Source organism: Coregonus clupeaformis, unplaced genomic scaffold, assembly GCF_020615455.1.
Source record: "Coregonus clupeaformis isolate EN_2021a unplaced genomic scaffold, ASM2061545v1 scaf0334, whole genome shotgun sequence".
In the NCBI taxonomy this organism is placed as follows: domain Eukaryota; kingdom Metazoa; phylum Chordata; class Actinopteri; order Salmoniformes; family Salmonidae; genus Coregonus; species Coregonus clupeaformis.
In genome coordinates, this window is record NW_025533789.1 from 201,869 (window position 1) to 216,698 (window position 14,830).

The 14,830-nt window shown below is 43.0% G+C and overlaps 1 protein-coding gene across 2 annotated transcripts in view; it reads right to left on the reverse strand.

Annotated features, from left to right (window-relative positions):
* Nucleotides 1-14,830, reverse strand: part of LOC121561491 (sodium/potassium-transporting ATPase subunit beta-3) — a 49,822-nt gene that overhangs the window by 706 nt on the left and 34,286 nt on the right. The window contains exons 2-7 of one of the 2 annotated variants that reach the window (XM_045214906.1): nucleotides 9,619-9,747; nucleotides 2,908-3,006; nucleotides 2,270-2,457; nucleotides 1,392-1,442; nucleotides 1,150-1,165; nucleotides 18-104 (exon numbers count right to left, since the gene is read on the reverse strand). In XM_045214906.1, the coding sequence (XP_045070841.1) occupies nucleotides 67-104; nucleotides 1,150-1,165; nucleotides 1,392-1,442; nucleotides 2,270-2,457; nucleotides 2,908-3,006; nucleotides 9,619-9,747 (521 nt within the window). In that variant the 3' untranslated portion in view covers nucleotides 18-66. The remainder of the gene's footprint in view (nucleotides 1-17; nucleotides 105-1,149; nucleotides 1,166-1,391; nucleotides 1,443-2,269; nucleotides 2,458-2,907; nucleotides 3,007-9,618; nucleotides 9,748-14,830) is intronic. The other variant, XM_041874040.2, reaches the window with a different exon arrangement.

Below are 14,830 nucleotides of genomic sequence, written 5' to 3' on the forward strand. Positions count from 1 at the left end.
TAGCGTAATGTACTTACATGCAAATTCTTCCCATAATAAGGGAAGTACATCTTATCGAACCGCCCCTCAGATGGGAAGTACTGCATCTGCAGGTGGCTTTCTCTCTGTGGGTGGATGAGGAGGAAGAGGTGGAGGAAGAGAAAGGAGTGGGGTGAGGTGAGGAAGAAGAGGAGGAGGAGGTGTGAGATCACAGAACTAAACATATGAATGCACTGGGAACGTACGAAGCTGCCGCCACCGACTCTCAGAACAACAATCTGACTAACTCTGTACACAATGACATACAACAACCCTGGAGTCTACAAACACACACACTGTAGCTTTACACATGTGCACACGGCACAGACCACACGACAGGTGTAAACCACCACACACTCTCACAGTACACCACATAGTTACCACGCATGCACAAACAATATAGTTACCATCCACTCACACATACCCGTATACACACGCGCGCACACACACAATCCGCCACCAGATGGTTCTCTATGGTTATCAGAATGGTTTACGGTGGAGAGGAGAAATTCAAATGAATTCAGAGAGAAAGAGAGGAGGACAGATGGAGGGGAGTTAAAAGAGCCAGTCTATATTTTGCTGAACGGCAGAATACAGCATCAGTGTTTCTCTGTAAACCTTCAAACATTTACAAACAGGTCACAAAGGTCAGAGTTGACAGTCTCGGTGAGGGAGGGATGGAACCCATAGCGCGTGCGCTCGAGAGAGAGTGACATTGTTAGAATGTCAGAGCCAGAGGAAAACCATGGAAACACAGTTAGTGGGAGCCATGGCGCAGCGGAGCAGGGTTCTAAAATCAACGGAAGGAACCTTTTCAGGTTCCAATACCTTACCATACAGATACATACACCAACTGCAGTTATATACAGTCAGTGACAGTAATTACCAAAAAGATCAACACTTTTTACATATTGGCTACTCCTCGGTCTATATTGTCTCTGAGGTGATTAGTTATAGGGGTTAGATTAGAAAGCTCTAAAACATGAACACCATGAATGCTGTTTAAAGCAGCAGAGGACAAAGCGCCACATCACAGAGGTGGACAGAAGCAGCGCCGAAAGTTAATGGAGAAAGGCTAGGGCTAGGACCATGGGGAAACATAGGGGGGCTAGGACCCCATTTCTTACCCACCAGTGAACTGCTGGCCCTACAGGCAGCATGGAGAGAAATCAAATACAGACACGTGTGAAAACACAGACAGAAACATACATGTGCATACCTACATAATGCACGCACACACACAAACATAGACATGATAGGGAGTACAAAACCTGTCTCTAAAAGTCCTAGCACACAAAAACATAACCCGGAGCATACAAACACACACACAATTCATTGTTACACCCAAAATAAAAACAGTTTCTTTGCTTTACCTTAGCAGTGCAGTTAATGTAGGGGTCCCCACGCGGTTTCAGTCCAATGATCTACAGGAGTGAGAAGAATATCATAAAGACTATTATAGCAACCTTTTGTGAGTTCAACAGTTCTTTCTGGTGTTTCTTACCCATTCCTCAAGCTTGTTTATATGTAAAAATGATCAAGACACAGCAGCTTTCAGAATGGTCCAAAAAATGGAAGCACTGATTTGAGTTAAAAGATGTTGAGAAGTAGCTCAGTTAGTGACACAAGGAGGTGATTTGGTTTGAGCTGGCCGTATAGGGACCAGTCAGTAGATCGGGCACGTGTGCTGCCTGCTTATTGAAGGGCCAGGGACTTGTACTGTCACAAACATAGCTGTCTCAGAGATGCCTAAGAATCTTCTTAATTGCCCCTGATAGGATAGTTAAGTTGGATTGAATTGAATACCAATCAGGCTACACAGAGGCCAATCAATGCACTCTGACCTCTATCCCTGCAAACAGAGATGCTGACACAGAATGCCCTGTCAGCACAGAGGATATTCCAAATAGTGATTAAGAAACAAGTACAGTGGAAAGGACACAGAATAAGCATTTTTCAATATGAATGCTTCTGCATGAAGACAGAGAGGATACACTGAAAATCTGTAGTGCAAAGGCAATGGATCTAAGATAAGGAGGTACTCGTGTAGGGGAGGTAGTTCAATGAACCACGCTTGTGTGATGAGTGACCTTGCCTGAGACCTGAAGACTTGTGATAGCTCCCAGAGATAATGGCTTACTTAGGCTTTAAGGTTTTAAGCTCCAGTCTTTAGGCTTTAGTTCAATGGGCTAACGCTGTCTTATTAGTTCTAAGAAGAGCAGAACCGACGATCCCTAGTCGGGGCACTCACCCTGTTCATCTTGACGAGGACGCAGGGTTCGCCCTCGGCGTAGCCAAAGGTGGTGTCAGACAGGCCGGAGCACTGCCGGAGCAGACTGCGCTTGAACTGACACACCTTCTTCTCCTCCTGATCATCCTGCTCATAGTACTCTCCCACCATACACAGTTCGTTCTTCTCCTGCACAATGTCGTTGTATTCTGAGGGGACCCAACATAGGGCACAGACTCAAGTTCCACTGTATTTGACAGCCTGCTATTTACCTGGTACAGACAGTATTCACCTAAATATTACATGTCAAAATTGTAGCTAATAATTATGTCACAGTAACGTATTCATTACTTGTTTGTTTCTTTGGAATACATATTACATAATCAGTTAGCCAGTTTTGTGTTGAATATAAAACGTAGATAGTATGCATACGCATATTCCAGCGCCACTGCCAAGGATTACAGTGCCCTTTCAAGCCAGGTAGAATACTCTCCTTAGTCATGTACTGTATACAAAGTGTAATCAACTGCAACTACTTAAACTCTAATTTCCTTTACCATGGTGACCCAACACTAAAACTGTATTTCGCCATAGAAGTCATATGTACAAATTTTTTAGAAAAAAATTAATGGGACTGAAAGAGCGGTTCTATCACTCACTCTGAAGGAAGTTCTCCAGATGCTGGACATACTGGCCGTACTTGTTTGGGTCGGTGCGGTTGAAGACGATGTCCAAGGACCGGGGCCTGATCACCAAACCTGAGGACAGGTAGGGGGAAACATGTCACGTCAACTGTCTGCACCTACTTATGTTATGGAGATGGTCCAGTGAACCGTGCTCACGTGACGAGTATCCTTGCCTGAGGGCTGTTACGGTGACCGTTTTACTGCCACACAGGTGGTCACGAGTCATGTCGGTAGTCAAATTCCACGTGACCGTTTAGTCATGGTAATTAGGCTTCTCCAATCTGATGCTGCTGATGGTCATTAGTAGTCTACCAAACTTGCTAACTGCCTTGTACTTAGCACTCTGACATCAATGCAAATCTAATCGAAAATCTAATCAAACACTTAATGAGAGCCCATGAGCTCATGTTGCACACCATATCCATAGGCTATGCAATTGCGTGAGAAAACAGAGTGATGGCCTCAATTAAAAAGAGGAAGATCCCATCAGATTTCTATAGGCTAGGCCTACTATATTTATTTCTCAACTTTCCTAATATTAAGCAAATTGCTTCTCTTTACAACAGGAGTGTCACGACTTCCTCCGAAGCTGCCACCTCTCCTGGTTCAGGCAAGCTTCGGCGTTCGTCACCGGCCTTCTAGCCACTGCCACTCCTCATCTCATCGTTCCATTTGTTTTGTCTTGTCTATTACACACACCTGGTTCATATCCCCTCATTAGTACGTGTATAAGTGTTCCCTCTGCCCCCTTGTCCTCGTGGGTGATTTTTTATTGTGAGGAGAGTGTAGCTCGGTTGAGCTCTGTGTATTTTGTATTGCCGGGGTATATTTTTCCCCGTGTGCCTGTTTGGTTCCAGGGCGCCTGTTTTGCACACTGGACTGTTTGATGCATTTCTGCGTAACTCTGTATTCTGGAATAAACTCTGTATTCTGTGATTTACCCTCCTGCGCCTGACTCCTTCAAAATCACCCATCACAAGGAGTATAGCCTACCTGTCTGGCATGAAATTGAACCACGGGAAAAGCGTCCTCCATTCGCTATTTAAGTGCATAGATGACCAGTTGAGACAGGTGCATGAGAATGGTCCATTCTAAATCCAAACTAATTTCACACATATATTATTTGTATTTATTTATTTATTTCACCTTTATTTAACCAGGTAAGCCAGTTGAGAACAAGTTCTCATTTACAACTGCGACCTGGCCAAGATAAAGCAAAGCAGTGCGATAAAAACAACAACAACACAGAGTTACACATGGGATAAACAAAACGTACAGTCAATAACACAATAGAAAATCTATATACAGTGTGTGTAAATGTAGTAAGTTATGGAGGTAAGGCAATAAATAGGCCATAGTGCAAAATAATTACAATTTAGTATTAACACTGGAGTGATAGATGTGCAGAAGATGATGTGCAATTAGAGATACTGGGGTGCAAATGAGCAAAATAAATAACAATATGGGGATGAGGTAGTTGGGTGGGCTAATTACAGATGGGCTGTGTACAGGTGCAGTGATCGGTAAGCTGCTCTGACAACTGATGCTTAAAGTTAGTAAGGGAGATAAGAGTCTCCAGCTTCAGAGATTTTTGCAGTTCGTTCCAGTCATTGGCAGCAGAGAACTGGAAGGAATGGCGGCCAAAGGAGGTCTTGGCTTTGGGGATGACCAGTGAGAAATACCTGCTGGAGCGTATACTATGGGTGGGTGTTGCTATGGTGACCAATGAGCTAAGATAAGGCGGGGATTTGACTAGCAGTGATTTATAGATGACCTGGAGCCAGTGGGTTTGGCGACGAATATGTAGTGAGGGCCAGCCACCGAGAGCGTACAGGTCACAATGGTGGGTAGTATATGGGGCTTTGGTGACAAAACGGATGGCACTGTGATAGACTACATCCAATTTGCTGAGAAGAGTGTTGGAGGCTATTTTGTAAATGACATTGCCGAAGTCAAGGATCAGTAGGATAGTCAGTTTTACGAGGGCATGTTTGGCAGCATGAGTGAAGGAGGCTTTGTTGCGAAATTGGAAGCCGATTCTAGATTTAACTTTGGATTGGAGATGCTTAATGTGAGTCTGGAAGGAGAGTTTACGGTCTAACCAGACACCTAGGTATTTGTAGTTGTCCACATATTCTAAGTCAGACCGGCCAAGAGTAGTGATTCTAGTCGGGCAGGCGGGTGCAAGCAGCGTTCGATTGAAGAGCATGCATTTAGTTTTACTAGCGTTTAAGAGCAGTTGGAGGCTACGGAAGGAGTGTTGTATGGCATTGAAGCTCGTTTGGAGGTTTGTTAACACAGTGTCCAATGAAGGGCCAGATGTATACAAAATGGTGTCGTCTGCGTAGAGCTGGATCTGAGAGTCACCAGCAGCAAGAGCGACATCATTGATATACACAGAGAATAGAGTCAGCCCGAGAATTGAACCCTGTGGCACCCCCATAGAGACTGCCAGAGGTCCAGACAACAGGCCCTCCGATTTGACACATTGAACTCTATCTGAGAAGTAGTTGGTGAACCAGGCCAAGCAGTCATTTGAAAAACCAAGGCTATTTAGTCTGCCAATATGAATGCGGTGATTGACAGAGTCGAAAGCCTTGGCCAGGTCGATGAAGACGGCTGCACAGTACTGTCTATTATCGATCGCGGTTATAATATCGTTTAGGACCTTGAGCGTGGCTGAGGTGCACCCATGACCAGCTCGGTAACCAGATTGCATAGCGGAGAAGGTACGGTGGGATTAGAAATGGTCGGTGATCTGTTTGTTAACTTGGCTTTCAAATACTTTCGAAAGGCAGGGAGCATACACTACCGTTCAAAAGTTTTAGAACACCTACTCATTCAAGGGTTTTTCTTTATTTTTACTATTTTCTACATTGTAGAATAATAGTGAAGACATCAAAACTATGAAATAACACATATGGAATCATGTAGTAACCAAAAAAGTGTTTAACAAATCAAAATATATTTTATATTTGAGATTCTTCAAATAGCCACCCTTTGCCTTGATGAAAGCTTTGCACACTCTTGAATGAGTAGGTGTTCTAAAACATTTGTAAAGACAAGATTAGATCAAGAATAGTCTGATGGGTCACAATATTAGCCTATCACTTGTGAATGATATATTATCACTTGTGAATAATGCCCAGCTTGTGTGCAGTAAGGCCAGAAACAGAGCATGCCTTTTTTTGCAACTTTTTCAAATCGTAGTCACACACCTCATGTAGCCTAGCCCATAGGCCTATATGTTTTGATACGGTTTGTATCACAACTAAAGTGGCCAAATAACTTCTTAAAATTAAGCACATTAATCCGCTTTACAATGGGTGTAGAGCCTAACTGGCATACATTCTATAATAAAACCATAGATGCATAATTGCATTTGCGGTCACTTTTGAGAATGGTGTTTTCCCACTAATTGATTGCATTTTGGAATATTTGCACTCATAGCCTACTGACGTGGGCGCATTGCTGTACTTATAATGTGAAGAAATAGCCTAATAGTTTAACAACATTTTAAGCGAAGCGTTCTGATATGTTGCGTCAGCCTCATTGTTTCAAAAAGTTGTTTTTTTTAATGCTAGTGGTTGTATTAATTTGGGATCTATCGCATCCCACAACTATCCCAGACTATGTTTGGAATATTTATTTCTCGCACAGAATAGAATAGTTCAACTTTCGTACTATGGGGGATAGTACATTGACATAGGCTAGTGCTTTTGGTGTTCGTTAGGCATACTCATCTTGTTGGCTGACAAAAATTAAATGTGAACAGTTCTTCAAATAACTTCAACATGCGCAGTTGCGTCCCCGATGTGTCTGTCTTCACTTGTAGACTGTGAGAAAGACCCATTCATGTGACGGCATTGGATAATAAGAATTTAGCTATCTGAGAGAGCCATGTGAGTGAGAGGTGCTTTGGAGCATGCAGCTGGGAGAAGGAAATTATTATTAGTATATTCAGCCGAAGGGCACAATGGCCACTGGCTGCTAAAGGCATGGATTTTTTTAGGGGGCATTAAGGCCACACAAAGGGGATGCTGCCTGGAAATTCGAGGCATTATCAAGTGCTTGTCAAATTGTGAATGAGAGACTGATGAAGTGTGTGGAGCCTGTGCAAAAAACAAAGCAGAGCTCATGCCTTTCATGCAACTTTTTTCAAATCATCATTAGAGTCACATCATGCAGCCTTGAATTGAAACATTTTGCCCAACGTTTGTATCACAACTAAAGTTACATAAATAAGGAGGAACTGTTTCTTTGTTAACCGCTCAACATAGAATAGCTGCATGTGCGCACTCCCTCAAATCGTTTGGTGAAAATATCCTTTCTATTTTATTAATATTCAATTGTATTCTTCATACTATAAAATAATATAAAATAATGTCACGGAATTCTAAGCAAATCTTGTCTGCTAAATTAACTAGTGTAGCCCACAGCCATATGGCATAGCCAGTTCAGGGCCTAACATAAATACAACTCATTGTAAGCTATTCTGATGTTCTGAAATAGACTTCATTTTCTTCATATCATGTTTCTTTAGACATGTCTAAAATAAATAGATTTATTGTGATGGTGTAGGCTATATTACATGGATTTATTAGACTTTTTAAAATGTAGATGTTCTGAAAGGTCTGCATCAGTGTCTTGTAGGCTATGTGTGGAAGCTAGGAGATGCTAAATGTGTTTATGTTAATTAACGGTCAATTACCGTGAGACAGGCAGTTATTTGCTTGACAATCACCGGCTGACAAAATATCATGAACCGCCACAGCCCTACCTGAGACCTGAAGATTTGTATTAGCTCCCCAATCTGATGCCTGGACTTTAGCTCAGCAGACTAACTCAATTATGGTGGCACGCAGATCACCCCAGTTCAAATCCAGTCGGTCACACTAATAATCATATTATTGTTATCAAAATCTTATACTACAATCAACCACATGTATTGCCTGACAGCCATATATTGTAATACTGTATCTGTTGTTCAAATGGGTTGCGGAGAGACTTTAATAGCTAAGACAAGTTTTCACAACAGCCAATGTTATTAACACTCGCCAGATGAAACCCTGCTGGCAAAGAGGGTCAGCTGTGACCGACCGTCAAAATGGGCTGCGTCCCAAATGGCACCCTATTCCCTATATAGTGCACTACTTATGACCAGAGCCCTATGGGCCTTGGTCAAAAGTACTCCATTATGTAGGAAAAGGGTGCCATTTGGGACTCAGCCAAGCCGTCTGCAAACTGCGAGGTCGAGGAAGCCTTATTATCAGGACGCTACGATGGAATTTGACTAGTGGCTGATTCAGATGAGTACGTCTTAGTTGTGACCTCAAGGCGTCAAAACCCAGGACTCCATTAGAAAGTGCGTGGGGTGACAGACGACACCATGGAAGGACTCCAAAAGAGGGGCCAATGGGAGAGGACACAGAGTGAGAGAAGAGGAGAGAGGATGACAGGAGACTATGGGTGGAATAAATTGTCATGAGAGTGTGTGTGTGTGTGTGAAAGAGCGAGAGAAAGAGAGAAGCTTGCTATACTATACCTGCATTCTACACATTTTTTGCCGAACCCCAAAAAGCAGCTAGTCAGAAGGTTTGCATTTTAGCGGCAACTCTGCAGGTTCTGCTACACCGCCTTAGAAACTTGGCATACAGCACATTTTACAAGAGCAGGAAGAGTCAAAAGATAGAATCCCATTCGAGAAGGTTGGCTGCAGATGGCGGAGGTCATAAATGTGCAGTATGGCTCAATTGGTAGAGCATGGTGCCTGCAACGTCAATACCGAGGGTTCGATTCCTGCTAAATGGCATATGTTATTATTATTATTATTATTATTATTATTATTATTATTATTATTATATACAGTATTAGGATTTGTAGGCGTAAAGGAGGGGAGTTAGTTTTCATGATGGCCTCTGTCAGGGCCATGGAGATGGCGATAGGCTGTGGGGACAGAACAGATGGGTGCTGTACTGGTGGACCAGCAGGAGGATGCCTGCACAGCCTGGGAGACAGACTCTCTCACTCCTACACACACACACACAACTCTGCTCCATAATTCACAGGATCACATTTCTAACGCGTCTCTTTTTTTTTTTACACTGACACAGTATTAATTAACGGGTTCTGAGACTCGGTAGGTCGTTTTTCATTTGTAAAATGACAATATCGGTCAGTCAGTGTTTGACTGATCTGTTAATTCCCTGAGTGCTTGCGTGTTTTGGCAGTGGCAGCCTGCTCCTCTGTCACGCCAGTAAGGGCTTCAGTGGGACATGGCAGCAGAGTCCGAGACACTGTGCAGGCCAGGCCAGGCACTAGCAGAGACAGCTCTGGCGTTAGTGAGTGAGCTCACCAGCCAACCAGCAGGCTCCCATTCTGCAGCAGTGTCAAGAAAATAAAACGACAATGTCCGTTAGAAATAATGACATGTTTGAGAGAGGGTGGACATATTCGTATTGTATGTGTGTGTGTGTGTGTGTGTGTGTGTTCGTGAGTGAGTGAGTGAGTGAGTGAGTGAGTGAGTGAGTGAGAGAGAGAGAGAGAGAGAGAGAGAGAGAGAGAGAGAGAGAGAGAGAGAGAGAGAGAGAGAGAGAGAGAAAGAGTAAGTGAATGGGTGAAGTTCAATTTGAGCACTGTTCTGTTTAGGTTGAGTGTCTGTTTCGCTGCAGCGTAATAAGTCACCTGGACTGGCCACTCGGTCGCGGTACGTAGGAATGTTGTCGTCCAGGGTCTGCAGCATGACCCACATAGTGAGCGTGAACATCCCCGCCAGGAAACCATAGAAGACCAGGTAGAAAAGCAATATCAGGGCTGAGGAGAGAGAGAGAGAGAGAGAGAGAGAGAGAGAGAGAGAGAGAGAGAGAGAGAGAGAGAGAAATTATTCTCTGTTAATCACACAATCTTGGCTCAACAGATCAAAAGCATTCTTCCCATCAGTGTAAGTCACATTACTTGATTCTTTGTCCCCATAATTATTTTGGCAGTTTGACAGTGTGTGTGTGTGCGCATGTTTTACTATACTTGTGAGGACACTTTGCCGGTCCTCACTTGTAAAAAGGGTATTTTAGGGTTAAGGTTAGGGTTATGGTTAGAATTAGGGTTAGGTTGAACCTTTTACTGCAGTGGGCTAAATCAGGGTCACAGAGTGTTTCTTGGTAGTCTTTAACAAATCTACTTTGAAACAAAAGTATACACCTCACAGAAGACACCTGTACCATGTAAGATATAGAGTTGAAATGTATTACCTTTTGAGTTTGCGTCACAATATTACCTTTACATACATCACAGAAGACTGAAATATAACAAAACCGTTTGACATTAAAATCACCGGATTTTCGGCAGGTTTTTATAAATAATATTTATTAATGATAAAATTAGGAAAAATATTAATAACATTCCACCCATGAGGGTGATTTGGTCATTTGACTGCAGGAAAGGGTTGTAACTACGGTAGGGGCTAAGGGTTAGGATTAGGGTTAGGTAAAATCGGATTTTGAATGGGAATCTCCAGCACACAGGTATTTTTACATGCTCCACAATACAAACCAAATGTATATTTTAATTTAAACCAGTCAACAAAGTTGTTTTAAGATCCATTACATTCATTCTCGAGCATACAGTCGTGGTCCAAAGTTGAGAATGACACAAATACACATTTTCACAAAGTCTGCTGCCTCAGTTTTGATGATGGCAATTTGCATATACTCCAGAATGTCATGAAGAGTGATCAGATGAATTGCAATTAATTGCAAAGTTCCTCTTTGCCATGAAAATGAACTTAATCCCCCAAAAACATTTCCACTGCATTTCAGCCCTGCCACAAAAGGACCAGCTGCCATCATGTCAGTGATTTTTTCGTTAACACAGGTGAGAGTGTTGACGAGGACAAGGCTGGAGATCACTCTGTCATGCTGATTGAGTTAGAATAACAGACTGGAAGCTTTAAAAGGAGGGTGCTTGAAATCATTGTTCTTCCTCTGTTAACCATGGTTAACTGCAAGGAAACACGTGCCGTCATCATTGCTTTGCACAAAAAGGGCTTCACAGGCAAGGATATTGCTGCTAGTAAGATTGCATCTAAATCAACCATTTATCGGATCATCAAGAACTTCAAGGAGAGAGGTTCAATTCTTGTGAAGAAGGCGTCAGGGCACCCAAGAAAGTCCAGCAAGCACCAGGACCGTCTCCTAAAGTTGATTCAGCTGCGGAATCGGGGCACCACCAGTGCAGAGCTTGCTCAGGAATGGCATTAGGCAGGTGTGAGTGCATCTGCACGCACAGTGAGGCAAATACTTTTGGAGGATGGCCTGGTGTCAAGAAGGGCAGCAAAGAAGTTACTTCTCTCCAGGAAAAAACATCAGGGATAGACTGATATTCTGCAAAAGGTACAGGGATTGGACTGCTGAGGACTGGGGTAAAGTCATTTTCTCTGATGAATCCCCTTTCCGATTGTTTGGGGCATCCGGAAAACACCTTGTCCGGAGAAGACAAGGTGAGCGCTACCATCAGTCCTGTGTCATGCCAACAGTAAAGCATCCTGAGACCATTCATGTGTGGGGTTGCTTCTCAGCCAAGGGAGTGGGCTCACTCACATATTTGCCTAAGAACACAGCCATGAATAATGAATGGTACCAACACATCCTTCGAGAGCAACTTCTCCCAACCATCCAAGAACAGTTTGGTGACGACCAATGCCTTTTCCAGCATGATGGAGCACCTTGCCATAAGGCAAAAGTGATAACTAAGTGGCTCGGGGAACAAAACATTGACATTTTGGGTCCATGGCCAGGAAACTTAATCCCATTTTGAACTTGAGGTCGATCCTCAAGAGGCGGGTGGACAAACAAAAACCCACAAACTCCAAGCATTGATTATGCAAGAATGGGCTGCCATCAGTCAGGATGTGGGACAGAAGTTAATTGACAGTATGCCAGGGCGGATTGCAAAGGTCTTGAAAAATGGATATCCCTGGTGTCTAATGGATGAAGAATAGAGAGCTTAGAGATACAGTACATATATAAACTTGTGGTCCTCTGTAGCTCAGCTGGTAGAGCACGGCGCTTGTAACGCCAAGGTAGTGGGTTCGATCCCCGGGACCACCCATACACAAAAAAAAATGTATGCACGCATGACTGTAAGTCGCTTTGGATAAAAGCGTCTGCTAAATGGCATATTATATTATATTATATTATATTATATTATATTATAATATTATATTATATTATAAACTGTATACAGTGCATTCGGAAAGTATTCAGACCCCTTGACTTTTTCCACATTTTGTTACGTTACAGCCTTATTCTAAAATGTATTAAATAAAATGTTTTCCTCATTAATCTACACACAATACCCCATAATGACAAAGCAAAAACAGAAATACCTTATTTACATGAGTATTCAGACCCTTTGCTATGAGACTCGAAATTGAGCTCAGGTGCATCCTGTTTCCATTGATCATCCTTGAGATGTTTCTACAACTTGATTGGAGTCCACCTGTGGTAAATTCAATTAATTGAACATGATTTGGAAAGGCACACACCTGTCTATATAAGGTCCCACAGTTGACAGTGCATGTCAGAGAAAAAGCAAGCCATGAGGTGGAACGAATTGTCCGTAGAGCTCCGAGACAGGATTGTGTCGAGGCACAAAACATTTCTGCAGCATTGAAGATCACCAAGAACACACTGGCCTCCATCATTCTTAAATGGAAGAAGTTTGGAACAACCAAGACTCTTCCTATAGCTGTCCACCCGGCCAAACTGAGCAATCAGGGGAGAAGGGCCTTGGTCAGGGAGGTGACCAAGAACCCAATGGTCACTCTGACAGAGCTCCAGAGTTCCTCTGTGGAGATGGGAGAACCTTCCAGAAGGACAACTATCTCTGCAGCACTCCACCAATCAGGCCTTTATGGTAGAGTGGCCAGACGGAAGCCACTCAGTAAAAAGGCACATGACAGCCCGTTTGGAGTTTGCCAAAAGGCACCTAAAGGACTCTCAGACCATGAGAAACAAGATTCTCTGGTCTGATGAAACCAAGATTGAACTCTTTGGCCTGAATGCCAAATGTCACATCTGGAGGAAACCTGGCACCATCCCGACAGTGCATCATGCTGTGGAGATTCTATCAGCTGCAGGGACTGGGAGACTAGTCAGGATCGAAGGAAAGATGAACGGAGCAAAGTACAGAGAGATCCTTGATGAAAACCTGCTCCAGAGCGCTCAGGACCTCAGACTGGGGTGAAGGTTCACCTTCCAACAGGACAACGACCCTAAGCACACAGCCAAGACAATGCAGGAGTGGCTTCGGGACAAGTCTCTGAATGTCCTTGAGTGGCCCAGCCAGAGCCCGGACTTCAACCCGATCGAACATCTCTGGAGAGACCTGAAAATAGCTGTGCAGCAACGCTCCCCATCCAACCTGACAGAGCTTGAGAGGATCTGCAGAGAAGAATGGGAGAAACTCCCCAAATACAGGTGTGCCAAGCTTGTAGCGTCATACCCAAGAAGACTCGAGGCTGTAATCGCTGCCTAAGGTGCTTCAACAAAGTACTGAGTAAAGGGTCTGAATACTTATGTAAATGTGATATTTCAGTTATTTATTTATACATTTGCAAAAAATTGTTTTTGCTTAATCATTATGGGGTATTGTGTGTAGATTAATGAGTGGGGGAAAAAACAATTTAATCAATTTTAGAATAAGGCTGTAACGTAACAAAATGTGGAAAAAGTAAAGGGGTCTGAATACTTTCCAATTGCACTGTATACCAGATCTCTATGGTAGGGAGTGACTATTACACAACCATGCATGGTATCTCTACAGAAACACTGGGGCTCAGGGAAGAGCCCACTCACAGCAATAGAGTTACACATAGAGAAAGAGAGGGGAATACAAAGAAAGGGGAGAGAGAGAGATACAAAATTAAAGAGAAAAAGGTTAAAATAGGGGGGTGAGAAAGGCACAAAATGGTTGAATGAGCTACAGAGAGATCTTCAGAAGGATGTGAAAGGATACAGTGCTACAAAGCACAGAGAGAGAGATGTATCCTAGATAGACAAAAACACATGTAAATACATATGAAGAGGTATTGTATAAAGAGAAGACAGGATGATCGAGATGGTGTGTGAGAGAAAAAGATAGAGAGAGCTTCAGTTTAATTATAGATGCATTGCTTCTTTCCTGAAGTCTCTGAGGTAAGCTGTGCGTTTATAAATAGAATGTGGGGGAGGACAGATAAGTGATGGCACATCACTGGCCTGAGGAAGAGAAGAGCTGGGTAGGGAGCGTCAGATGGATCAGAGCTACACACAAACACACACACGGATATGGACACACACACGCACACACACATACATAATTAAATCCTCATCTATCACAGCGTTAGTGCAAGACTGACAAACGCACGCATACATGAACGCACGCACGCACACACAGCTTTAGATGGCAGGCTCATGTAAAATCAATGTAGAATCCACCCTGATTAAATCAGATAGACCTCTCTTTTTTAATGTCTTAACAAAACGCCGGAAATCCATTCGACCACTTTTGATGCTATACAGTGGCTTGTGAAAGTATTCACCCCCCTTGGCATTTTTCCAATTTTGTTGCTTTACAACCTGGAATTAAAATGGATTCTTTGGGGGGTTTGTATCATTTGATTTACACAACATAACTACCACTTTGAAGATGCAAAATATGTTTTATTGTGAAACAAACAAGAAATAACACAATAAAACAGAAAACTTGAGCGTGCATAACCATTCACCCCCCCAAAGTCAATACTTTGTAGAGCCACCTTTTGCTGCAATTACAGCTGCAAGTCTCTTGGGGTATGTCTCTATAAGCTTGGCACATCTAGCCACTGGGATGTCTGCCCATTCTTCAAGGCAAAACTGCT